This window comes from Engraulis encrasicolus, chromosome 13 (genome assembly GCF_034702125.1).
Source record: "Engraulis encrasicolus isolate BLACKSEA-1 chromosome 13, IST_EnEncr_1.0, whole genome shotgun sequence".
In the NCBI taxonomy this organism is placed as follows: domain Eukaryota; kingdom Metazoa; phylum Chordata; class Actinopteri; order Clupeiformes; family Engraulidae; genus Engraulis; species Engraulis encrasicolus.
Window position 1 is genome coordinate 13,565,065 of NC_085869.1, and position 26,690 is coordinate 13,591,754.

At 41.9% G+C, this 26,690-nt stretch overlaps 1 protein-coding gene across 14 annotated transcripts in view; it reads left to right on the forward strand.

The window, feature by feature from the left end:
* mycbp2 (MYC binding protein 2) overlaps positions 1 to 26,548 on the forward strand; it is a 97,909-nt gene extending 71,361 nt beyond the window's left edge. For 8 of the 14 annotated variants that reach the window (XM_063213084.1, XM_063213090.1, XM_063213094.1 and 5 more), the window contains 27 exons: positions 177 to 346; positions 797 to 1,041; positions 1,406 to 1,573; positions 1,829 to 1,983; positions 2,475 to 2,674; positions 2,779 to 2,928; positions 3,765 to 3,928; positions 5,249 to 5,405; positions 5,843 to 6,067; positions 6,580 to 6,645; positions 6,930 to 7,169; positions 9,052 to 9,141; positions 10,516 to 10,596; positions 11,373 to 11,639; positions 11,946 to 12,229; positions 14,457 to 14,556; positions 14,831 to 14,950; positions 15,439 to 15,540; positions 17,778 to 17,906; positions 18,777 to 18,909; positions 19,242 to 19,342; positions 19,809 to 19,997; positions 20,986 to 21,093; positions 22,356 to 22,565; positions 23,131 to 23,238; positions 23,973 to 24,138; positions 25,279 to 26,548. In XM_063213084.1, the coding sequence (XP_063069154.1) occupies positions 177 to 346; positions 797 to 1,041; positions 1,406 to 1,573; positions 1,829 to 1,983; positions 2,475 to 2,674; positions 2,779 to 2,928; positions 3,765 to 3,928; positions 5,249 to 5,405; positions 5,843 to 6,067; positions 6,580 to 6,645; positions 6,930 to 7,169; positions 9,052 to 9,141; positions 10,516 to 10,596; positions 11,373 to 11,639; positions 11,946 to 12,229; positions 14,457 to 14,556; positions 14,831 to 14,950; positions 15,439 to 15,540; positions 17,778 to 17,906; positions 18,777 to 18,909; positions 19,242 to 19,342; positions 19,809 to 19,997; positions 20,986 to 21,093; positions 22,356 to 22,565; positions 23,131 to 23,238; positions 23,973 to 24,138; positions 25,279 to 25,394 (4,244 nt within the window). In that variant the 3' untranslated portion in view covers positions 25,395 to 26,548. The remainder of the gene's footprint in view (positions 1 to 176; positions 347 to 796; positions 1,042 to 1,405; positions 1,574 to 1,828; positions 1,984 to 2,474; positions 2,675 to 2,778; positions 2,929 to 3,764; positions 3,929 to 5,248; positions 5,406 to 5,842; positions 6,068 to 6,579; positions 6,646 to 6,929; positions 7,170 to 9,051; positions 9,142 to 10,515; positions 10,597 to 11,372; positions 11,640 to 11,945; positions 12,230 to 14,456; positions 14,557 to 14,830; positions 14,951 to 15,438; positions 15,541 to 17,777; positions 17,907 to 18,776; positions 18,910 to 19,241; positions 19,343 to 19,808; positions 19,998 to 20,985; positions 21,094 to 22,355; positions 22,566 to 23,130; positions 23,239 to 23,972; positions 24,139 to 25,278) is intronic. The other 6 variants (XM_063213085.1, XM_063213091.1, XM_063213095.1 and 3 more) reach the window with 3 other exon arrangements.
* Positions 26,549 to 26,690: the final 142 nt, after the last annotated feature.

Consider the following 26,690-nt stretch of genomic DNA (forward strand, 5'->3'; position numbering starts at 1 on the left):
AGAAAAATGCAGCATCACCGGGTACTACTGACAAGTCAAGGGTAATGTGAGCATTACAACTGCATGCTGAAATTGGCTGGAGTCATCTTTTAACTTACTAACCATTAAGCAGTCTTACATTTCCTTTCATATGACGGGAAAATTAAAATGATTACTTACCATCTGTCTTTTCTTAGGTTGCGGGCGGTATGCTGGAGGCCAGGGGTACAACAGCATTGGTCATTTCTGCGGAGGCTGGGCTGGTAATTGTGGAGATGGAGGCATCGGTGGGAGCACCTGGTATCTTGTGTGCGATCGATGCAGAGAAAAGTACCTCAGGGAAAAGCAGACAGCTGCCAGGGAGAAGGTACGCATTTGTCCTATACTGTATATCAATAAAAGCCTTTTTCTCTTGAATAAAAAAAGATTACACAATTTTGTTGCCTTCAATGGCAATGACAATAAAGGTCTTCAACTTAGAAACTTGAGCTTATGAAACCCTGTAATGTATACATCGTGGCTAAAAACAAAGTTGCAGTTAGCAACTAGCTGAACCCAACTGGATTTATTTCCCTGCAGTGTTATTACGTTTGCACTAATATCTTGCAGTGATGATGAGTCTGAATGCTGTTAAAAGCCTTCTCCCAGCATATTTTGCTAAATATGCATATCTGATTAAGTACTGCTCTATAAATAAATACATTGTTTAAATAATAGTTTAGCAAATGATCGACTAGTCCAATGTCTCTGTAATATTGACATTCCTAAAGCAACATCCTAGTTTCAAAAACAGTGTTTTTGTATCACTCCATCCAAGGTAAAGCAGTCCAGAAAGAAGCCATTGCAGGTGAAGACCCCCCGATCGCTGCCGACCATGGAGGCTCATCAAGTGATCCGAGCCAATGCCCTCTTCCTGCTCTCCCTGAGCAGTGCGGCAGAGCCCAGTCTGCTGTGTCATCATCCTCTTAAGCCCTTCCACGGCCACCTACCCAGCCTTAAAGAAGGCATCTCTGAGGACATGAACAACAAAATCGGATGCCTCTACTTGCAGACTTTGGCACGGTACATGTCTGGAATTATGTGTGCCAATTTAACCCATTGACGCCTAAGGCACCTGCAAAAAAGGGTGCTGAATGCCTGAGCCCTTTTTAAGAAAAGCTGCTCTCGGCCTATAAGCACCTGAATATCTCAGCTTCTGAAGCACATCAAAATATGCACTAAGTTGCAAATAAATGATAAGACCCTCATCTTTCATTAGAATGTGTTAATTCATCTCAAACAAACAGAGATTTTTAATAAAGTTGTCTCAAATCTCATGAGCTTGAATGTCATCAGGCATCAATGGGTTAATAACTCTGTGTTTGATATTAACATATGGCTATACATGCATATATCAACCCTGCCTTGTTTTTTGACTGCTCCACAGGCAACATACTGAAAACTTTGGGTCGTACCAAGACGACAGCTTGTTTCAGGATGAGTTGCGGTACCTGAGGTCCACCTCTGTCCCTGCACCTTACATCTCGGTCACCCCTGATGCATGCCCTAATGTTTTTGAAGAGCCGGAGTCCAACATGAAGTCAATGCCTCCCAGGTATGGGGCATCCTCAGCTTTTGCTTTGTTCCTCTTTAGAATAATGATAATATTATAAATAATAATTGTTCTTGTTGTGGTTGTTGTTGTTGTTGTTTATTTATTTATTTATTTATATACAGTTATCTCTTAAGAATAAAATTGAACTTGAAGTCTTGATTTGGCTTATGACTCTTTCATCGGCATTTTTCCTTGTCGAAGATTCTTGTTCGATGACTTCAAAAGATTTTATAATAGTGTCATTTATGTTTACAGCTTAGAGACGAGTCCCATCACTGACAGTGACACAGCCAAGAGGACTGTGTTTCAACGCTCCTACTCTGTTGTGGCATCGGAGTACGATAAGCAGCACTCCTCTCCGGCCAGAGTGAAAGCTATACCAAGACGCAGGGTTCACAGTGGAGATGCAGGTAAACTTCGTACCTGCTACAGGATTTTATTGAGTAGATTGAACAGTGTCTGCAATTTTATAAATGTAATACTTAAAGTCGAATTTGTCCGCATGAGTGCTTAATTTTGTAACCATAAGCTAAGCTGAAAATCAGCTGCCTGTATGATAATGATCTATGGCGCGATTGGAATGTTGGCGGATGTGCCAAATTGGCGGATGTCCCAAATTGACAAGTGAGAGCCATTCTCTGATTAGCGTAATCAAACATGTCAAATACCACTATAAAGCTAATTCATGGCGAAACTTCATTAGCTTCGGCTACCTGGTCGCATTGGTCGCTTTTGGTCTAAACAAACAGTAAGAAAGCATTTTGTGTTTAGGTAAACCCTGCTTTGTGACCAATGATCCATGAAGTGTGGTTTAAAAGTTTCGTTGTAAAAGTATTTCATTGTTAGACACAGCTCTGTGCTGTAAGGCATAACTCGTAATTCTTTGTTGCCTTCCCTGAAGAAGTGGGTTCCTCTTTGCTGCGTCATCCGTCTCCGGAGCTCTCTCGGCTGATCTCTGCCCACGGCTCCCTCAGCAAGGGCGAGAGGAATTTCCAGTGGCCCGTTCTGGCCTTCGTCATCCAGCACCACGACTTGGAGGGCCTGGAGCTGGCGATGAAACACGCACTGCGCAAGTCTGCCTGCCGAGTCTTTGCCATGGAGGTGACGAGGCTTTCTTTACTTTCAGAACATCAATCAATCTTAATTATTTTCTATGCCATTTGAGTGTGCTGAGTTGACTATTAATTCTGTATATGTTGTTACAGGCATTCAATTGGTTGTTGTGTAATGTAATACAAACGACCTGCCTGCACGACATCCTGTGGCATTTTGTGGCATCACTGACCCCTTCGCCCTTTGAGCCAGAAGAGGAGGAGGAAGAGGAGAGCAAAGTCAACAAAGACATTGTGGATCAGGTAAAGTGGACTTCTTGCTTATGCCTTATTCGCTTAGTTTAACCCATTGATGCCTGAAGCACCTGCAAAATATGCTTGCTAAATGCCCAAGCCTTTTTGGGAAAAGGTGCCCTTCTGCCTATAATTTAAATATCTCAGCCTCTGAAGCACATGAAATATGAAATAATAAGAAGCTAATCTTGAGATATTTCAGCTCTAACATACCAACATTTGGAATGGAAAAAAATCTCAAAATCTCATGAGCCTAAAGCTGCAGCTTCCACCGCTAGGATCGGTGCTGCGCTAGGTAGCATCCGAATTCAAAAGTCTTGGCATTACACTAGTGCAGTGTTTCTCAAACTTTTCGTGTCATTCCCCCCTTCAGAGGAAGGGTGTCTGTCTGCGCCCCCCTCGAGCAAAATGTTTACAATAAATAGGCCTTCGTAAAGTACATTAGAGCCTAATATACACGTATATGGCCTATGATGTTCTCTAAATTTTAGTGAATAAATTAATGAATATATTGTGATTGTAAAGTGAATGTGTTGACTTAATGGCAAAGCAGAAAAGTATTAAAAAAAAGAAAAACCTTCTGACTTCACGCGCCCCCCCCTCCAATACCTCCGCGCCCCCCAAGGGGGGCTTCCGCCCCACTTTGAGAAACACTGCACTAGTGTAACCATATTTGTATTAATGGTAGACATGGCTTTCTGTATGATTTAAACGTCTTTTTTTGTACTATTGCTTTGCACAAAGAAAGTTTGGCATTAATGCTAGAAAAAAAGTGACCTCATGATTGTTTGTTTGCATGATGTTTCTCCACGTGATTTGTCTGCATGCTGGGTTCATCTCTTCAGCAGGAAAAGGACCTGGGAGTGTGTGAACATCCGCTCTCGGACATCGTGATTGCTGGAGAGGCAGCTCATCCTCTACCTCACACCTTCCACCGCCTGCTCCAGACCATCTCTGACCTCATGATGTCTCTCCCCAGCGGCAGCTCACTGCAACAGATGGCCCTGCGGTAAGACACAAAGAGTTCACTTGCAAAATGTACCAGACAACGTCCTGTCACTGGGACGCTGTAATAGTCACTGGAAAAAAACACTAGTTACCCGAAATAGTGTGCGCTCTTCTCATATTGCCATCGGTAGGGTGCTTGCTGCGAGGAACATCCTCGGAAAAATTTTATTTGAAAAACTGGCCCTGACTGACTTTTAATTGAATGCTCTTGGTGTATGTTGAGTATTGTTGTGAAAACAGTGAGAAGGGAGACCATAACAGGACAGCTGTTATGTAAGGGTTAACGTTCGGCGAGAAGGTCGCTACCGTGGAATAGACCGTCGCTACCGACGCGGAGCGGAGGGGTCTTGTTCTCTCTGAAGTGCTGCTATTCCACAAATCGACCGACTCGCCGAACGTTAACCCGCTTATTATATGGATATACTTAAATGATTCACACATGGCGGGGACATTTCTTTATTTAATGTTAAGTTTATTATAATTTTTCATGTCAAAAGATTGTTGCTGCGCAAAACAAAACAGTGCCGTTGTGGAACACCGCTAGGCAACAGGTAGCCTAGACAACAGGTGTTGTCTATCACAGCAGCTGATTAGAGTGACAAAAGACCGGACCCCCTGCGGAGTGATATGAAATAGGGATGGCGAAAATTTAAAAATATCTTAACCGGTTACTGAGACTCATTAACCGGTGGTTAACCGGTTAACCGGCAATCTTAAATGATATACCGTCTGTGCCTGATAGGCACAGCACTGATTTTTTTTTTTCACATAAGCCTTTCTTTTTGCTGCTCAGACAGGATCTGTCATGTCCAGCCAGTGTCGCCAGATGGAAAATGCTGAATTATCGTACCAAAACATCAAAATGTATAGTTTTTGGGGACTTTTTGGGAGGAAATTATTATTGTAATTATTATTACCGGTTAACCGGTGGCAGAAAATGTAACCGGTTATCGTTGATCCGGTCGACTATCGGTTAACCGGTTACCGGTTAACATCCCTAATATGAAACATTCGCTTTAGCAGTGAAAAGTCTTTTTGCCATTGACAGCGGTCTGATATAGACCAACCCGTCCGTTATCTCAAATATCAGACGTGCGAACGTTGGGGAGCCCCATTGAAGTGAATGGAGCATACGACCGATGACGTCACACCATATTATAACATGAGATAAGGACCTCATTCGCCAAGGAGAAACTTTGGGTTCGAAGAAAGCGTTTCACATTTTCTTGATATCCGTTTGTCTTTATACTGCATGTCTGTGCATTAAAATTTGTGATTAACAGCTAGAATACAGACTGATCTAAATGTCTTTCTCTTTCAGTTGCTGGAGTCTAAAGTTTAAGCAGTCGGATCACCAGTTCCTGCACCAGAGTAATGTGTTTCACCACATCAACAACATCTTGTCAAAGTCTGATGATGGAGACAGTGAAGAGAGCTTCAGCATCAGTGTCCAGTCGGGATACGAAGCCATCAGTCAGGTGGGAGCATCTTCATTGTACTATTTAACCCTTGTAAGGTGTTTGAGACTATTGCACCCATTTTCAGTTTTTTTGCTTGCCAAAAATGGTTCTTGCACATTGAAATTCTTTCACATTCACATTCTTTCACTGGCCTTGGCTCATTTTCTGTGAGGAACATGAATCTGGGAAAAAAAAGTGCCTCCCCCTTGATTTCTCCCATTGTACTGTAAAAATAGCTGCTCCTCAGTAAGAGCCATGGGTGCCACTAGGGGGCAAATGTTACAAATTCTAAGGGCCCAAAAGCACTAACAGGGGCCCTTAAGGGGCCCAAAAATTGAATCTTTCATAGGGCCCAAAATTTCTGGTGGCGCCCCTGGTAAGTGCTCTTACAATTTGCCTTGGTGTTTGGTTGGTGACCTTAACGCTAATTGCTTATTGCTATCGGTTACTTGCAGGAAATCTGTGTGGTGACCAGCCTGAAGGATCTGACCAACATTGTGGACATGAAGACGTCTTCACGGCCCGCCATGATTGGCAGCCTGACGGATGGCTCCACAGAGACTTTCTGGGAGTCGGGAGACGAAGACAAGAACAAGACGAAGAGCATCACCATCAGCTGTGTGAAGGGCATCAACGCAGCCTACGTGTGTGTCCACATAGACAACTCTCGTGACATCGGAGTAAGCGAAACGCACCTCCACATTCTATTCGATAGTGAAGACAAATGAGGATTCAAGTTTTTCTTTGTGTTATACTTATCTGTCTTGTATTGTTCACACTCTGGCACAAACATCGGTGCCAAGAACATGCAAGTTCTCTGAGTAGATAAAATTTCAGGTTGATTTACTAGCTATTGCTTCCTTTTTCTTGTCTGACACTTACAAAAATGAGTTTGTTTTAAATTTAGTGGAAATGGCTCAGTTAAGAGTCTTTTTTTACAGATGCCTTCTATGATGAGATAATATGCATATAAAGCCTTTTAAACCAAAAAAAATCCATGTTAGAGCACTCACTCACTCACACACACGCGCGCACACACGTACACACAAGCACCCATGTCATGTGCCACACATGTGCTAGTCCCATGCTGTATGTATTGTGCTTTGTGTGTCTAATCTCTGAGGTATGTAATGGTCCTGGTCTGTTTGTCCAGATACGGTCCTGATTAGACATTTTCTTTTCCATTGTTTAGAACAAGGTCACATCTATGGCCTTCTTGTGTGGAAAGACTGTTGAGGACCTCTGCCGAATCAAACAGGTATTAAACTACTCTGGCAAAAATGCCTTGACTGTGCCTTTTCAACAACTTCAATGGGTCAGATAATAATCAGAAAAATAACAATAACTGTAATTGTTTGGCACAATTTATACAAGCCATGCAGGTCAATGTGCTTAACAGATTAGCATCAACAATATTTAAAAAATAGTAATAATGAAAATAAATAAATAAAATAAAATCGAAACAAAAAATGAAAAGCTTTGAGTAGCTAAGGACCACCAGACTTTGTGTCACATTTAACACATTTGTTTCCTCTTGTACAGACGGACTTGGACTTGCGGCACATAGGCTGGGTGAGCAGTGAGCTGCCGGGGGGAGACCACCATGTCATACGGGTGGAGCTGAAGGGTCCCGAGAACACGCTCCGCGTGCGGCAGGTGAAGGTGCTGGGATGGAAGGATGTGGACAGCATCAAGATCGCCGGGCAGATCTCCGCCAGCATCGCGCAGCAGAAAAACTGCGAAGCCGAAACTCTCCGGGTGTTCCGTCTCATCACCTCACAGGTGGGGTCAGCTCAGCTCAGATTTCAATTCACACTTGGCGTGTTATTGTTAAAGGTGCGCTGAGTCATATTATTAATAGTTTATTTCCAGAATTCATGCTGGCCACCATTTACAAATGTTACGTTTTTCACAAACATTTACCACCACAATTAAATGTTAAGTGTTCATTTTGACAGGGAAAATTAACTTGTCATACATGAAAAGAGGGATCTTCTCCATAGTCCGCCATTTTGAATGTCCAGAAATTGACATTTTTAGCTGCAAAACTTACTACACTTTGGTCATACTCGTCAATATTAGTTTAACACGTAGCAAATATTCATTAAAGGATTGAATTTGTCAATAATCAGCACAGGCTCAATGAGCAGCATACAGCTCCAGGCCACTTTATTAGAATAGCATGAAAAAGTTGATTTATTTCCATAATTCCATCAATAATGTTAAACTGTCATGGATTATAGATTCATGGCCCAGTTTTTTAACTATTCCAATCATTAAATTGTTTATTTTTACAAATTTTGGTCTTCCAGCTCAAAAAACCCATGAATTGGGGAATTCGCATCATTAGAATATTGTAATAAAATCACAATTTTCTTCATCAAAATTTGTTTCACATCAGTGCACATCAAATCAGTTGAAATGTGGTACTTTCTACACAACATGCAATGTTCAATACTTGGTTAGGACTCTCTCTGTCTTAATATTATTAATAATAACGGCCATGATGCGTTTAACATTGAAGTCAATGGCAGAAACAGTGCATGGGAGTAATGGAAGGCCAGATATCCTTGATGCTTTGCCGTCAGCTGTTTTTGTATAGCTGACCTGGTGTCCCACACTTCACTCTTCAATATACCCTGTAGATTTCCATGCCACGTTTTGTCGCTAACTCACCAGTTTAATTCTAAATCACCAGAAATGAAACCCCATTGAAAATGAATGGGGTTTGATTTCTGGTGAGTTAGAATTAAACTGGTGAGTTAACACCAAAACGTAGCATGGGTATCAACGGGTATATTGAAGAGTGAAGTGTGGGGCACCAGGTCAACAAACAAGAACAGCTGACGGCAAAGCATCAAGGATATCTGGCCTTCATTACTCCCATGCACTGTTTCTGCCATTGACTTCAATGTTAAACGCATCATGGCCGTTATTAAGACAGAGAGAGTCCTAACCAAGTATTGAACATTGCATGTTATGTAGAAAGTACCAAATTTCAACTGATTTGATGTGCACTGATGTGAAACGAATTTTGATGAAGAAAATTGTGATTTTATTACAATATTCTAATAATGCGAATTTCCCAATTCATGGGTTTTTTGAGCTGGAAGGCCAAATTATGTAAAAAGAAAAACTTGAATGATTGGAATAGTTAAACAACTGGGCCATGCATCTACAATCCATGACAGTTTAACATTATTGATGGAATTATGGAAATAAATCAACTTTTTCATGCTATTCTAATAAAGTGGCCTGGAGCTGTAGTTGCAATACCTACTCTGACCACCAGCCTACACAGTGCACCTTTCAATGGTCTCATGGTCCAACATTTGATTAATCTGTCAGAGACAACTGCAGAGATATGACTTCTGATCAGGTGCTGGGGTAGTCTTTGATAAACTTCGTTAAACTGAAATGAAAGCCCACCTTGGAAACTCCCATTGTCATTGTGACACAGCACTTCACAGCGCACAGTGCTCACTGCACACAAAAAAACTAAATCGGATTTTATGCCTCACCCTTGAAAGGAGGATGCAGGTTTGAGCTGGCAGCCCAATACAAAATGCTGCTTCGTTTTTTCTCATGAACGCATCATACAGCTGTTGTTAGTGTAAATAAAATGTGTGTTCACCACTTACTTTGCAATTAATGTGTTTTCCAGGTGTTTGGAAAGCTAATATGTGGCGAGTCGGAGCCCACTCCGGAGCAGGAGGAGAAGAACCTCCTGTCATCACCCGAGGGAGAGGATAAGGTCAGTAGCACTTACATCAGGGATGTCAAGTCAAGTCAAGTCAGCTTTTATTGTCAGTTTCTTCACATGCACAGGTCATACAAGGAAATTGAAATTGCCTTTCTCTCTATATACCATGAAAGGACATAGACATACACAGGACTTACATTTACAGACTGGCATCAAAGTGTAAGACGGGACAAGTAACAGTGATGGACCAATAATAGTAAAGTTAAACTTCAGACTGTCAAAATCTGGCCCACGGCCGCAGGGTCATTTAATTTGGCCGAGATTATTTCAAATGTGTTTTAAAGTTGGCCCACACACACCATTAATAGTAACATGACTAGCGTTTTGGAGAGCGCGCACATCCAGATTAAACAGGTGCCGGACTTAAACACGATTAAACATGAAAAGAAGGAAGGTCCGCACACTGTTGCTGCTCCCGGTTTATTAACACAACGTTTCGACCAGTCTGGTCTTCGTCAGGTGACACCAGACTGGTCGAAACGTTGTGTTAATAAACCGGGAGCAGCAACAGTGTGCGGACCTTCTTTCTTTTCATGCATCATAGGAGCAGCCGTGGCATAGTGGTTAGGGAGGTGAACTTAAAATCAGAGAGTTGTAGGTTCACCCTTACCCCACCCTTACTCCCTACACCTCCATCCATGGCTGAAGTGCCTTTGAGCAAGGCACATTACTCCACATTGCTCCAGGGACTGTAACCAATACCCTGTATCTAAATAACTATGTCACTTTGGATTTAAAAAAAAGTGTCTGCTAAGTGCAGGGCTGATAGTATTCAGGCTCCATGCCTGATTTCAGGCTTGACAGAGTTTGCAAAAATAAAAACATTGATAATTAGCCATTAGGTTGTTCTTATCTCAGAAAGTGTTACAGGTTCAGGTTTTTCTTCTACTATCAGACTTGAATAATGGTCATACACAGGCTATTAAATGTTTGAATAATGTGTCAAAATAGGCCTACGTTACGTCACTGTGCAGTATCTCGTCGCCGTCATTAGAGCAGGGGAAAAAGTTCAGGCTCAGGATTTTNTTTCACTATCACCCCTCTAAGTGTAATGTATAGGAATATAAGTGGGTAGAGGCCAGCATAACAACATCTGCTCTTACAACAGAATATGTTCAGGCCCATTTAGCAGCCATATCTGTATATTTGTGAAATTGGCATTAAGTCTGTGCATGCATAATGCATAAAAACATATTGCATTGAGCCCGAGACTTCATTCCACATTTTAATTTTGGACCCCTGTGAATTTGAGTTTGACTTCCCATCAGTTACATTATTTCACTGAGCTGTCGGTATTGAACATGGTGTTGTCAACATCAGATAGAAGATTAAAAAAAACCTGAAATGTTTAATGCTTTTTTACAGGCCCCGTCAGATGCAGATTTGAAGGAACACATGGTGGGAATTATTTTCAGTCGGAGTAAGCTGACCAACCTACAGAAACAGGTATGGAGATTGCGATTCCTTAGCAAACAAAATACCATAGCAACAACTTACCTGTATTTCCGCCATGTCAGCCTAGCAGCAAAGGGACCATATTATCCAAAAGATCACTTTTTGTGATTTTTGTATTGTCCAGTAAGTTCAACACATTGAGTGTCTGCCTTTGTTTGGAATTTTATTGGTTGAATGCCAGCCAATTTCATGAATTTTCGACATTTATTGAACAGCCACAGACTTTTTTGTGTTTGACCTACTGGTACAGACACATTGCAGGGCTTGCATTAAAGTGTCTAGATTCAAAATGGGGGGGATGTGTAAAAACATATTTTTATAAGTTGGGAGTCAACACATGGGGAGGAGTAAATACATACAGGTACTTGGTACGTCTCATGGGAGTCAATGTGTTAAAGGGACACTGTGTGATATTTTCAGTTGTTTATTTCCAGAATTCATGCTGCCCATTCACTAATGTTACCTTTTTCATGAATACTTACCACCACCATCAAATTCTAAGTATTCATTATGACTGAAAAAATTGCACTTTTCATACTCTTCTCCATGGTCCGCCATTTTGAATTTCCAAAAATAGCCATTTTTAGCTGCAAAAATGACTCTACTTGGACCATACTAGAAAATATATGTATATGTATTACTTAGTAAACTTTCATGTAAATATCAAATTTGGCAATAGGCAGCCCAATTTCAATGAGCAGCATAGTACCTTTTTTGACCATTTCCTGCACAGTGTCCCTTTAATGAACTGTTTCAATGTCCCTCAGGTTTGCGCACACATTGTGCAGGCGATACGAATGGAGGCCACGCGAGTGCGAGAGGAGTGGGAGCACGCCATCTCCAGCAAAGAAAACGCCAACTCTCAGCCGAGCGACGACGACGTGTCCTCCGACGCCTATTGCTTTGAGCTGTTGTCCATGGTCTTGGCGTTGAGCGGTTCGAATGTCGGGCGTCAGTACCTCGCCCAGCAGCTGACTCTGCTGCAGGACCTGTTCTCTCTTCTGCACACCGCCTCACCTCGCGTGCAGAGACAGGTACGTATGTGGGTGCTTGTTTGCGTTTGTGTTGGTGTGCAGAGTTGTAGAAGTAGAAGCACTCTTACAGATGTAATTACAACACTAGTGGTATGATATTACAAAGTTGAAAGCATGTAATATATCACTAGTGTTATAATTACATATGTAAGAGTAATTCTACTTTATACAACTCTGTTTGTGTGCCTATGTGTGGTGGCTTTGTCAAATGAGCATGTTTAGTAATTTTAGTAGTTAAAAAATCAGTCCAATCATTCTATTTACCTCTTCAAATAATACTTTCTCCTTTCTCATGCGTCTCCGAAGGTGACGTCACTACTTAGGCGCGTTCTGCCAGAAGTGACGCCTATTCGCCTGGCGAGCATCATCGGAGTCAAGGCCCTGCCCCCAGCCGACATTAGCGACATCATCCACTCCACGGAGAAGGGCGACTGGAACAAGTTTGGCATCCTGGACATGTTTCTTGGGTGCATTGCCAAAGCGCTCACCGTACAGCTGAAAGCCAAGGGCAGCGCCGTTGTGGCTATGGCCGGAACTACTGCAGGAAAGGGCATCACCACTGTCACCCTACCCATGATCTTCAACTCCAGGTTTGAATAGCCAATGCACTGTTTCACTGTTTTACCACTGTTTCTCGCCAGGTTTTTTTGAACATAAATGCCCCCTTGACCACATCATAAGCCCCCCCAACACCCCTTTGATCGCATCATAAGCCTACCAATGCCCCCCTTACTATCATAAAAATTACATTGACTATTGCGCCCCATTTCCAACTAAGTCCCGCCCATCTCAGCTTTGTCCTCCTCAAGGTCCCCCTGAGGACTGCAGAGCCCCTGTTGGGAAACACTAATTTAACCCATTGATGTTGGATGCTGAGTAGCTCAACATTGAATTCATGGATGCAGCAATTTTTCAATTAAATGTTAGTATGTGAGAGCCGAATGAACGCATTCAAATGCAAGATGAGGGCTTCCAGTTTTTATAGGCTGAGCGCACCTTTTCCCAAAAAGAGCTCAGGCATTTAGCAGGTGTTTTTGCAGGTGCCTTAGGCATCAATGTGCTAATTCTGCACAGTAGCTTGTGTTTACCTAATGCATTGGAAGCAATATGCAGTATTGTGCATCATGCAGTACAGTATATGATATACAGTGCCCTCCATAATTATTGGCACCCCTGGTTGAGATGTGTTTTTTAGCTTCCAATTATTTTATTTTCTTTCTAAATAATATGGGACCCTAATGGAAAAAAAGAGAAAAATCTAACCTTCAATACAAGTGCATTTATTCAGTGGGGAAAAAATCCCACATAAAGAAATAATTATTTGACATCAAATAATGTGTGTCACAATTATTAGCACCCCTGGTGTTAATATTTTGTACAACCCCCTTTTGCCAACAAAACAGCACCTAATCTTCTCCTATAATGTTTCACAAGATGGGAAAAGACAGAAAGAGGGATCTTCAGCCATTCCTCTTTGCAGAATCTCTCTAAATCATCCAGAGACCTGGGTCCTCTCCTCTGTACTCTCCTCTTCAGCTCACCCCACAGGTTCTCAATGGGGTTGAGGTCAGGGGACTGAGATGGCCATGGGAGGAGCTTGATTTTGTGTCTGGTGAACCATTTCTGTGTAGATTTGGCCATATGTTTAGGGTCATTGTCTTGCTGAAAGACCCAGTGACGACCCAGCTTCAGCTTTCGGGCAGAGGGCAACAGATTTTGATTTAAAATGTCCTGGTATTTGAAAGCATTCATGATGCCATGCACCCTAACAAGGTTCCCAGGGCCTTTGGAAGCGAAACAGCCCCACAGCATCACTGACCCACCCCCATACTTCACAGTGGGTATGAGGTGCTTTTCAGCATGCGCATCTTTCGTGGTACGCCAGACCCACTTAGAGTGTTTGTTGCCAAAAAGCTCAATCTTGGTCTCATCTGACCAAAGCACACGGTCCCAGTTGAAGCCCCAATACCGCTTGGCGAACTCCAGACACTTGCGTTTATGATTGTGAGTGAGGAAAGGTTTTCTCCGTGCATGCCTCCCAAACAGCTTGTTGGCGTGTAGACAGCGCCTGATGGTTGATTTGGAGACTTTGTGACCCCAGGATGCTACCATTTGTTGTAATTCTGTAACAGTGAGCTTTGGAGATATTTTGATTTCTCTTACCATCCTCCTCACTGTGCGTGGTGGCAAAATAAACTTGGGTCCTCGTCCAGGCTTGTTTACCACTGTTCCAGTTGTTTTGAACTTCTTAATTATTCCTCTCACAGTGGATATGGGCAGCTGCAGTTGAGTGGTAATCTTCTTGTAGCCTCTGCCTGACCTGTGAAGGTCGACGCACATCTGCCTCACTTGTATGCTGTGTTCCTTTGTCTTTCCCATGTTTAAGAGTGGATAAGAGAAATGGCCTCGGTGTCACGTCATATTTATACCCCAGGGAAACAGGAAGTGATGAATTACTAATTAAATGTTCCTACATACTCTGGTAAACTTTGTAAACTACTGTAGAAATGACAGAAATGCTTCAATTATATTTATTTCCTGGGAATTGTTAAGGGTGCCAATAATTGTGGAACAGGTGATTTAATGAAAAATAATTATTTTTTAGTCAGGGATTTTTTTTATTTTCCTACAATTCATTTGAGTTGAAGGCTACATTTTCCTAAAATTTTCAGTGTGACAGCATTCTTCTGCAATAAACACTGAATTTATTTTAAGGCTTTTAACACATCTCAACCAGGGGTGCCAATAATTATGGAGGGCACTGTAATCCAAATGAAAAAAATGTATCTCTATGTATGTCCCTTTCTAATTCCACAGCTATACGTATCGCAAAGGAGAGAGTCACTGGTGGATGAAGGGCTCCACGCCTCCCCAGATCGCGGAGATCATCATCAAGCTTGTGAAGGATATGGCTGCTGTCAGTATAAACTGAGTATTTTTTGTATACTATTGCTATTGTCAACAATCTTGTGTGTGAGCTGCACTGCTCAAATATTTCAGTACTTCTTGTGTGTCCTTACATACATTATAGTGTTATGTAACCTTCTGGTTTCAACTGTTTGTTGAAAATTCACATGGGAAGATAAAAAAGGATTGTGAACATGATTGTGTTTTTATTTTTTTCCTTACTTAAATGCAGTCAGGTTATGTTATATTATATTGTGTGTTTCACTTGTATGTTTTTTGTACAGGGTCATGTCTCTGATGCCTGGTCGAGGGTGACTAAGAATGCCATTGCTGAGGCCATCATCGCGCTGACTAAGATGGAGGAGGATCATCGCTCCCCAGTGCGCTGTATCGCCACAACCCGAGTACGGACTGAAGCATAATACATTAACTCTTCTAGTAAATCATGATGCAATTACATTGGCTCGTTCTTTTGTGGTTGGTACTCAGCAAATCCTGACCTCCGCCTCCGGAAAGTGCAATGGAACGGATCATCAAATCGGGGTTCCGAAACACAAACTCGGAGCAGTTTGGTGTGGTCCGAGTTCTTTAAACATTAGTGCTCACAGACATTTGTATTGTCCCCAACCGTTGCAATAGAATGCATTTACGGTGGATGTTGGGAGAACTAACTCGAGTTTCAAAAGTTTCAAAAGAACGAGCCATTAGTCCCCTACTGTATGACTAAAATTGGCACGTGTCATAATGATATATTGATTTCTCTCTGTGTGTCCCCAAACTGTGGCTGGATCTGGCCTCTTATAATGATATATTCCTCTGTCTGTGTCCCCAAGCTGTGGCTGGTTCTGGCCTCTGATAATAATATATTTATTCATCTCTCTGTGTCCCCAAGCTGTGGCTGGCTCTGGCCTCCTTGTGTGTGCTGGATCAGGACCATGTGGATCGCTTGTCCTCCGGCCGCTGGATGGGCAAGGATGGACAGCAGAAGCAGATGGTAACTGTTAAACTTAATGCACATCAGTGTTGAATTCTATATACAGGCATGAAAATCCCTCACCTTTCGGCGAAATTCGCCGTTTTGAAATCAAAATGGGTCATTTCTGTGAATCGTGTAGATCCGAGGAGAAAAAAAATAGGGGGGGGGGGGGGGTCAAGCGAGGAGAAAACTGTAGCGCCAACTTACTGTATCATTAAGTAGCGCTCTACCGCAGAAAACTTCATACAGTTTCAGAAGAGATTCCACAACTGACAATGACGTTTGACCAATCACAGCATTTGTTGCTGTCGGCACAGCCAATAACGTGAACGAGCACAATCTAAGTCCCGCCCTTCATACTTCTCTTTGAAAGCCCAGTTTTAAACAGGTGCTGGTCTGCGGGGCTGGCTTGTATCAAATATCTTTCTTTATAGTTCTAGAACATCTCTGATTATAAGCAAATGTCCAAACGATCTGTCACAGATAGTATACACGTTTAGTATACACGTTTCTATTTGAGATCATGATACTTTTTATGAGATCAAGACGCAAGCATTTCGATGAGAAGTGAGTGGATGTAGTTAGCCACAGTGGGTAAGCTGTTTTTCCTAATAATTTGAAAACGCATTTGCCCTGCCCACGTGAAAAAGTATTTATTCTCAATAGAGCTCCGTTAATGAAAGCTTGGGTAGGCCTACGGCACGTTTTCCTGACGGCTATTTTAACGGATCTGTGCGCTACGAAATGGCGAAAGTATCTAGTAGGCACTACGGAGAAGAAGCGCGTAGGCTACGCGAGGCATCCAACATCATGCTTTGAATCATATGCTGCGGCTTCATAAAGCTCGCACGAGAGAGGGAGAGGGAGAAAGAGCAAAGCCTAACTTAGTCAATCGTTTGACACGGGACAAATTGTTATTGGAATCATGCCACGTTTTTTTGTAATCCCTTGGTAGCCTACATCTAAATGACATTAAAAATCTACCGATTTATATTTAGTGGAACACGGTCAAACTGTTTTTTTTTCACGGTCAAAGTTGGAGCTTTCCTATTATTTTTTTCATAGGGAAACAGATATACTAGGTGAATGGACTAAAATTTGAGTAGTTTGGATAAAATTTCAGTAGTTTATCCAAACTGTGACAAAGATTTTTTGTATTAGGCCTACAAGTTGTCTGAAATATGATGATTAACTGTTCAAACGAGATCACAACCAGGCAAGCGTTGAGGGGACATTGGATAGTGTTGAGAGGAGGGGGTGCTTAGTTGCCATTGGGGGACATTAGTCTATTTTATTTTTAAGGGGGGCATTGGCAGGGTTTTGATGAGGTCAATGGGGTGATGGGAAGCTTATGATGAGGTCAAGGGGGAATTTATTTTTTTTAAAGGCTGAGAACCAAAACCCATTCTATCTATCTATCTATCTATCTATCTATCTATCTATCTATCTATCTATCTATCTATCTATCTATCTATCTATCTATCTATCTATCTATCTATCTATCTATCTATCTATCTATCTATCTATCTATCTATCTATCTATCTATCTATCTATCTATCTATCTGCCCCCCTCATCAGACATGACAGCATGACAATCATGAAGTAACGAAGATGGTTGGCAGTTCTTATGTTCACTGTCCCTGGGTCGCTACAATATGCTCAAAATTCATCATTTAAAGACCCCCAGACCCCCCTAGTATGACTCTTATACAACACTATCCCCCAAAAACGCAACTGCACACCACACATGCGCGCGCACCACTGCAGCACACCCCCGTGCCCCGTGCCACTGCGCCACGCCGCACCTTTCTCACCTTTTTCACCCCTGACCCGTTTTCATGCCTGTATATATTACCATCACATTCAGACTAATCTTTTTCAAGGACTATTATGTGTGTGTGTGTGTGTGTGTGTGTGTGTGTGTGTGTGTGTGTGTGTGTGTGTGTGTGTGTGTGTGTGTGTGTGTGTGTGTGTGTGTGTGTGTGTGTGTGTGTGTGTGTGTGTGTGTGTGTGTGCACTTAATCTCATGAATGTTGGACAATTGGCGCCGTACAGCAGCCTTCAGAGCTTTTGAGTGTGTGTGTGCTTCCGTGCGTGCGTGCGCGCGTGTTTGAAAACCGTTTGAGCCAACTTTCATAGTTGTGACATTGTGCTATGTAAATACATATTGTGTTGTATTCTCTTCTATTCCTCTTCCCAAACACTAAGCAGAACAATAAAACATTTTGAAAGTATTTCCTCAATTCTCTTTCAGCCCATGTGTGATAACCATGACGACGGTGAGACGGCGGCCATCATCCTGTGTAACGTCTGCGGAAACTTGTGCACTGACTGTGACCGCTTCCTCCACCTGCACCGGCGAACAAGATCTCACCAGAGACAAGTGAGTAATAGGCTTTTGTGTGCCTTTAACATTTCAGAGGACTGTAGAGTGAGAAGACACAAAATGGTTGGTAGAGAGAAACGGGGGTAGTATTAGTAAATTAGCTGGGCTGGAATTTAACCTGCGTGCTCCCTGAGCAACACCATATTAATGCAGCGTGACACGACGCCCCCCCCCAGAAACAGGACTCTTATCCCATTGACGCCTAAGGCACCTGCAAAAAAGGGTGCTGAATGCCTGAGCCCTTTTTAAGAAAAGCTGCCCTCAGCCTATAAAAACCTAAATATATCAGCTTCTGAAGCACATAAAAATATGCACTAAGTTGCATTTAAAACGCTAAGATCCTCATCTGTCATTAGAATGTGTTCATTCATCTCAAACAAACAGAGATTTTTAATTAAGTTGTCTCAAATCTCATGAGCCTGAATGTTGCGTAATGCAGCTCCAGGCGCCAGGGCCAATGTCGCGCAACGCACCATCAGGCATCAATGGGTTATTTTAACAGTGACCGGAAGATGGAGAAACATTTGACTGCTGTGTTGATGATGTTGTCCTCAATGATCTAATTAATGTGATGGAACCGTGATAATATTGTAACCAAAGACTTGACAGATTTGACGGTTTTTAATACTAGATATATATCTCAGGTAAAGGGTCTCCTTCATAGACCAGTGTTTGTCATTTCTTCCTGCGAGATCTGACCCTGTGAATATATGTATGGTGAATATTAATGAATATATGTGCAATGCTGTGTGTAATGTCCTTGTCCTCTTCTGTATTTATGTATGTGTGTATGCTACTTGACACCCTAATTTCCCTCGGGATCAATAAATGATACTCTACTCTACTCTACTCTTCTGCGTAATAAAGGTGTTTAAAGAGGAGGAAGAGGCCATTAAAGTGGATCTTCATGAAGGCTGTGGGAGGACTAAACTCTTCTGGCTGATGGCCCTAGCGGACTCAAAGACCATGAAGGCCATGGTGGAATTCCGAGAACATACAGGTTATTCCTCTTCCTACCTTTTACACATAATAGAACACATTTTAATACTTTAAACAGATTAATATTCATTCTGAAAGGATGTATTCAAGTCAACACGATGTATTCAAGTCAAAACGCGTTTAAAAACCACCTTTGTAGAAAGTTAGACCTTTTTAAGTCTTTTGTATACCATTTTCAAATGGGACCTTATTCTTCAGAATGGTCCTACTTCAAATCAACTGCCAAAATAATACTTTTTAATTCATAAGATATAATCCCATCCATTGCAGAAGTGTATAATGGGGCTACTGAGGTTGGTTGTGCCTGTAACCCCTTGTTGTTGTTTTTTGTAGGAAAACCTACGTCTAGTTCTGATGCCTGCCGCTTCTGTGGGACGAGGAATGGTACAGAGCTTTCTTCAGTCGGCAGCGTGTGCTCGGATGCTGACTGCCAGGTACAAGGCCCATTTGAAACATTGGGTTACACTTAACTTGACGCCATGAGTCATAAAAGTGTCAAAGCCATGTTATGACATAATCATGGACGAGTCATACACATTGTCAATGTCATAAACGTTTTGTGGTCATGAAAAGTTGAGAAAAATTGGCATAACCGAATGTCACTTAATGAAAACATGTCTGTGGCATGGACATAATGTTTATAACACGTCCATGGATGGGTTATGACACTGTTATGAATCGGTCATGTCATCCATATGATTCCGGCGTCAAGTAAAGTGTTACCAAACATTGGCTAAAAATAATAAATTGTTATTGGAAAAATCATAGGCTCAATTAATCACTCAACTAAATCTGTAGTAATAGTAGTAGAGTAATTTTATTGATCCACGGGGAATTAAGGAAATGACTGAAATTAATTAATCTGCACCTGTGTCCTGTGTGCGATCCTCAATGTGTTAGGAGTATGCTAAGCTGGCCTGCAGCAAGACGCATCCCTGTGGCCACCTGTGTGGCGGGGTGAAGAACGAGGAGTTGTGCCTGCCCTGCCTGCACGGCTGTGACAAGGGCACCGGCTGCCTGAAGCAGGATGCAGACGACATGTGCATGATCTGCTTCACCGAGGCCTTGTCTGCCGCCCCGGCCGTTCAGGTAATCATTCACCATCAAGAAGGACTTTTTAACACCAAACATCTTCTAGTTGAGTAGTGGTCCTCAACCTTTTTGAACAAAGGCCCCTGGACCTCATCATGAGCTTCCAACGCTCCCTTATTATTCAAGAATAAAATGGACTAATGCCCCCCAATGGCAACTAAGCCCCCTCTCAGCTGTATCCTTCTCAATGCCCCCCCCAGGGGGGCCCAGTGCCCCCGTTGAGAAACACTATAGTAGAGTAAGATAAATCAAGCCTGTACTTTTCCAGCATCCATGTGATGTAAGGTGACTGCCCCTTGAGACCTTAGATTAGGAAACTTAAGGTTGAGAATAAATTGAGTTCCCTTAGCACTGTAGATGGCGGTAGGGCACATCTTTTGCAAGCCGCCACCAGAGAGAAGAAGAAGGAGGGGACAACGCCCCCCTTAGCAGACTGAACTTGAGCACACTCCTTTGACAATGCCATTTAGGGACAAACATAAAAAGTTGTTAATGTTTTTTCAATGGAGAAACCAAGTGTAAAAATGAACTTTGGATTTGTTGCGTCATTATGGACATGTGTGTGTCCAAAGGTTATATACACTGTACGCTGTGGTTCTCTAGTTACTATCCAGAATGTATTGTTTGGGAATATCCACAACCCATATGGAACAACATTTATAAAACATAAAAATGTTCAAAAAGCTCATCATTCATGTTCGCTGTGAAACATCCAAGCATATGCACCTATTCCAAACTTCAACTATATGTTCACCCCTCAGTGGACAGTGGTTGGAAACAAATATTACACATGTCAAAAATAAGTGATCATTCCTGTTCTTCCTTCCTCATTTGTGTGTGTGTGTGTGTGTGTGTGTGTGTGTGTGTGTGTGTGTGTGTGTGTGTGTGTGTGTGTGTGTGTGTGTGTGTGTGTGTGTGTGTGTGTGTGTGTGTGTGTGTGTGTGTGTGTGTGTGTGTGTGTGTGTGTGTTTTTTGTTGACTGTAGTTGGACTGCAGTCACGTGTTCCATCTTCAGTGCACCCGCAGAGTGTTGGATAACAGGTGGCTGGGCCCTAGGATCACCTTTGGATTCATGTCCTGCCCTATTTGCAAGGTACGGTCATCAAACGCTGTCGGCACATGTTGGAAAAATTGTGTCCCCAAAGTGAAATTCATTCTCACCACCATACAGGGGTGTGCCCTCGCAGCGGAGCATGCACCAAGACATTTTATTGCATTACATTATTATTATTATTATTATTATTATTATTATTATTATTATTATGCTTTTTGATATCCTTCGTTTAGTTCTATGTAGTGTGTGTACATTAAAAAGAAAAACAATTGTCGAACAAAAAACTTCACAGATCTGGATTTTTTTGTATTATTATTTAGGTCCATTAGAAAGGCATATTTACCACAATCACGTGGTAGCACCTTCTTTTTCTCTGATTTTGAATCACTCCTCAAGTACGCTGTTTTATTTCAGCATTTAATTCTGTATGAAGCTATTAAGCATCTAGACATGTTCATTACGTAACACTGGCATCTCCTATAGCTCCTTAACACGCACTGTTCCACCACTGGAATGTAATAGTCACCACAAAAAAAAACGTAACTACCATAGGTAATACTACACCACTATGACAGTGCACAGGGCCTTTAGTAATACATTAGGAGTTGGCCATTGCCATTCTGATAACATCTAATTTATAACTGGGGCCATGTGTTGAGGGGTTAACAGAAAAATCAACATCAAGTCAAGTCATTAACAATGATGCATTAAATGGGTTTACAAAAAAAATATATATATGGGGGGAGCTGTGGCGCAGCGCGCTAAGCCCCCCACATTTGGGCTTGCATGCCCACAGGGACTCCGGTTCGAGTCCGACCGGGATCATTTCCCGATCCCACCCCGTCTCTCTGTCCCACTCACTTCCTGTCACCATCTCGGACTGTCCTATAAAATAAAGGCATAAAAAAGCCCCTAAAAATATATATACGGTATATTTTTATAAATATATATATATATATATATATAAAATGCATAAGCAAGTTCATGGGATGCTTTCTACTTTGCTATTCAATTCAGTCATTTATGCTTGTGTGGGGTGGTGGTGGCTCAGTTGGTAGAGACACCTGTTCAGCAACCAGAAATTTGTGTCGGCTCTGTCTGACCCCCATTCGATGAGTCCTTGAGCAAGATACATAACCCCAAAATCGCTCCTGGTGGCAGGGTGGTACCCTGCGTGGAAGCCACGGCCACTAATCTCTGAATGTGAGGCATAGAATGTGAAGCTCTTGGAGTGCTCGAAGGTGTGGGCAAGCGCTACATAAACGCAGTCAATTTACTATTTACCATTTGTGTATTTTCAGAACAAAATTAACCATTTAGTGATCAAAGACCTGCTGGACCCGATTAAAGAGCTGTATGAGGACGTGCGGCGCAAGGCCCTGATGCGGTTGGAGTACGAGGGCCTCCACAAGAGTGAGGCCATCACCACGCCAGGAGCACGCTTCTACGACGACCCCGCCAGCTTCGCCATGAACAGATATGCCTACTATGTCTGTTACAAGTGCAAAAAGGTAAAGCTTACGTTGACACTGGTGTACAGTGAGGATGGACTAGATGAAGGAATTTTGAAATTGATTGTATGATTTTGATTGAGAATTTATTTCGATTTTATTACATTCAAAATCTACCTATCATTTATCACGAATATAGTGAGAAGTAAATTCTATACGTTTTCTATTCATAAATTGGGCCAAACCATTTCGACAGCATTCTACAAGCATCCCTGCAAACATGGCAGAAATTTTGCCCCCTTGTTCCAGATAGGTGGACCATGTGTGCAGGCCTACACAGTGCACTTTTAATTTGAAGCTCAATGTCTTATTGTTGCCTTTGCATGCCTGCACAGTGCACCTTCAACTTGAAGCCTAATGTCCTTTACATGTTTTTTTTTTTGTTTATAAACATCGTGTTGTGAGGTGTGTGAATTTTTTGGCGGACAGCGGTTTCCAACAATCAGAGGTTGAGTTGTGCGCACCCAGGGTCGCGCAGCCAGGGGAAAACAAAAAAGAAAACCCATGTATTGTTGCCTCCGCAGGCCTACACAGGGCAACTTTAACTTCTTGTTGCCGTTTGCAGGCCTACTTTGGTGGAGAGGCCCGTTGTGATGCGGAGGCTGGGCAGGGAGACGATTACGACCCCAGCGAACTCATCTGTGGAGCGTGCTCAGACGTGTCCAGGGCACAGGTCAGTGGACATCAGTGAAAATTCAGCCGATTAAAACCAAAAACTTCTCTGCAATTTACCTTTCTTTTTTAATGTTGTGTATTGGCCACCTTCTACTTTCATCATGAACCCCGCTATGCAAGTAAAAAAAATAGAGCTGGGACTGATACAATACAGTCATGGGTGAGCGGTTAGGGCGTCAGACTTGCATCCCAGAGGTTGCTGGTTCGACTCCCGACCCGCCAGGTTGGTGGGGGGAGTAATCAACCAGTGCTCTCCCCCATCCTCCTCCATGACTGAGGTACCCTGAGCATGGTACCGTCCCACCGCACTGCTCCCCATGGGGCGCCACTGAGGGCTGCCCCCTTGCACGGGTGAGGCATAAATGCAATTTCGTTGTGTGCAGTGTGCAGTGTTCACTTGTGTGCTGTGGAGTGCTGTGTCACAATGACAATGGGAGTTGGAGTTTCCCAATGGGCTTTCATTTATTTGATGGAAAAGATCACTTTTGCATGTAGATTGCGAATGGGGAGGTTTGGACAGCTGTGGGCGGAGTGGGAGGGTCGAGGATGATTTGGGGCGAATTATGTGTGGTATGCTCTTGTTTATTGGGTTTTTTTTCCTTTGTGTTTGTTTTTTGTTTGTTATTCATTGTTCAATAAAAAAAAAATAGAGCTGGTTTTGCTGAGGATGCTAATTGCTTTAGTTTGTGTTTCATACGGTTGAAATCCTCATATTGTATTTTATTGTTGTAGATGTGCTCTAAACATGGGACCGACTTCCTGGAGTACAAGTGTCGGTACTGCTGTTCCGTGGCAGTGTTCTTCTGCTTTGGGACCACACACTTCTGCAACGCCTGCCACGACGACTTCCAGAGGATGACCAGCGTCCCCAAAGAGGAGCTGCCTCACTGCCCTGCTGGTTGGTATCTCTCCATTATTTACTCTAGATAGATTAAACTATCCCCAAGGAAAATTCATGTTCCAGTTTGCTCTGTATACATACAGATAGATTTAATAGACCATTGTTTCGGCTTACGCCTTCATCAGGGTACTGATCCTGATGAAGGCGTAAACCGAAACGTTGGTCTATTAAAATTTGTAATGTAATTGCATGACGTTCTGAGTGTGCGACGACGATTTTTTTCATCAAGTTTAGGCTACTTTTGTCCACCGTACACTCCTCACACAGTGTGTGTTTACAAAAAAACTAAGAAAGTAAATACAGATGGATAAAAAAAAAGAAATAAAAATGAATAAAAAAGAAATAAGAGTGACAGCTACGCAGAAAATTCAAAGTGTTTGTCTTTGTCCTTAGTCGAAACTAACAAATCGCAATATTAGAGCTGGATGGCTCTTGGGACAAATGAGTTTCCCATTCTGTCAGTTCTGCATTTCAGTGCTTTATAGTCCATTTAGCTAGCAGGTTAGGATTCAATGTTTTTGGCAAATAGACTGTATGTTGTGCACCGTTTGCTAGTAATATAAGAATATCTGTAATATCTGCTGGTGTGTACATCCTACAGTTATCTATCTTAAGTGACAATTGGCCAGGTTTACCCGTGTTTTTTTTTAAATTATTATTGTTATTTCATTTTAATTTCAACCATTACTGCAATCAAATGAAGTTGGGGTTTTTTCACATTTACAACATAAGAAAAACAGACTGTATTATAGACAAATCTGACACACAAACATGCAAATTGATCTAAAGTGTTTAAACCTTCTTTGTTTTTAATTTATCCATTGCTGTGGTGATTGAAATGGACTGCTGGGGCAGCGGTTGTTAACACCCAACGCCACTTATTTAAATATGTTATATCTACACCGTTTTAGTGTTCATGTACTCGAGATTTCACTTGATGATGCCTGACGAATGCTGGACAATTTGTGTGTTGAAAGCCGTTTAGTGTAACAGGTGTAAAATAATGGTTAACAATTTCAATCTGAAAGTAAAGTCCGCGACACTTGTTGTTTACTTTCAGTTTTCTTGTGGATCTTCTCGTTTTGAGACGGATGTGCGAGTTTTTCTCTTTTAAACAATTTGAATCTGTCATGACAGGGCCTAAAGGCAAGCAGCTGGAGGGGAGTGAGTGCCCCCTGCACGTGGTCCACCCGCCCACTGGGGAGGAGTTTGCCCTCGGCTGTGGAGTATGCAGGAATGCACACACCTTCTAAAGTCTAAAATGTCTGATCTGATGAGGTGTGATGTGGTGGATGTGACCGGCTGACTGCTTGGACATTGTAAAGCGGGCATACCGTAAGAAGAGACCAAACAGTTCAAAAAATGGCCCGTCGCAAAGAAATGGAAACGGCGTAGGCTTGTTTATAGGATCAAATAGTCAACCATGCAGACAGACCGGAGGTAGTATGGATGGGATTTAGGAAATGACCTTCGATGTGTGTGTGTGTGCATGCAAGCTGTTGACAAGACACAGCTCTGAGAAAACGTTGCACATTCCCTGAGAAACTGATTGTCGATGTGTTTCTTCAGGAAAAAGGACTAAGGGAAAGGGATATGGAAAACGTATTATGACTTCAAATTATTGTATGTAAACATTTTTTTTCATAATCCTGTATAATAATATTATTACCTGTTTAGTGCATCATGGTTTGACAGGAACAAATAAATGGTACATTCTTGTAATCAGATAAAAAAAAGAGAATGTTCAGTTTTGTTGTTAATACCGTGTACATAATATTATAAAAAAAAAAATGGGTGTATTACAAAGTTGCTCTCCTCTGTATACTTATGTATTTCTGTTAAGTTTGGTTTCATTGAGATGATTTCAAACCAGATCTTTTAAAAGATGATGTGCAATACTGGGTGTCCCCCCTCTCACAGCATATGTAGACATATGTAACATGTGTCTGTGAAGTTAAAATGATCCGTGAAGTCATTTTTTCATATGGTAATCAAAAGAGTAAAAGCCCATCCTCCTCCTCCTTCAAGAACTTCTGTACCAAGAAAATGATCCCGATATTTGACACCTTTTCAGGTTAATGTGGAGAAAAAAAATGAAATATTCTGATGATCGTTTTTGATGATGTTGTCTTTTCTGTGTTTTAACCTGTATGACTACAGATATGCTGTTAATAGCAAGGTGTAATTGCTGTAATGCGATGGGGTGTTTGAAGGAATTACGACCGTATACCTTTTTTTTTCTGGAGAGGGGCCCAGGATATAATGCAGGATGATCTGGTTAAGGTGTACGTAATGAAACTGCTGCTCTTCAACTAAAAAGATTTTGAATATGCTCTCTGTAGAATCTGATCTGTGGTGGATGATGAGCTTGAACGATAATAAATGAGGGTTTCTGTTTCAACATGTATCCTGTTGTGGTTCTCCTTTCTTTTTATGCTGTATATCTGCACACTTTTGTTCAAATGTTTGGGTGGAAAATTGTTTTTTTATTTTAATTTATTTAAGTATCGAAAAAGTATTCTGTCATGTGCTTATTTCTGCATGTATAA